Source organism: Habropoda laboriosa, unplaced genomic scaffold, assembly GCF_001263275.1.
Source record: "Habropoda laboriosa isolate 0110345459 unplaced genomic scaffold, ASM126327v1 scaffold106, whole genome shotgun sequence".
Taxonomy (NCBI): Eukaryota; Metazoa; Arthropoda; class Insecta; order Hymenoptera; family Apidae; genus Habropoda; species Habropoda laboriosa.
Window position 1 is genome coordinate 535285 of NW_017100224.1, and position 248 is coordinate 535532.

A 248-nucleotide genomic window follows, 5' to 3' on the forward strand; every position below is an offset into this window, starting at 1 on the left:
CTTTTGCAACTGGTTTACGAAAAGATATATTTAATAACTTATATTTCTTTTCTTGTTGTACTTTTTTCTCTTCATACTTTTGGTGAGCTCCTTTGTTAGAAGAAGCCCTGAAATATTAATGGTATTAATTATAATGTAGCCAATCATAGTGTTTAAATACACTGAATATCTCCTTTTACACGATCAAAAATATTCTTTTTTATATAAATGGAAAATACTTTAAATTACTAATTTTCAAAAAAAACTAA

The 248-nt window shown here is 24.2% G+C and overlaps 1 protein-coding gene across 1 annotated transcript in view; it reads right to left on the bottom strand.

The window, feature by feature from the left end:
* The window catches only part of LOC108571118 (rab5 GDP/GTP exchange factor), a 3151-nt gene that overhangs the window by 2486 nt on the left and 417 nt on the right, over positions 1-248 (bottom strand). Inside the window, exon 2 of the mRNA XM_017933092.1 lies at positions 6-107. Coding sequence (XP_017788581.1) covers positions 6-107 — 102 coding nt within the window. The remainder of the gene's footprint in view (positions 1-5; positions 108-248) is intronic.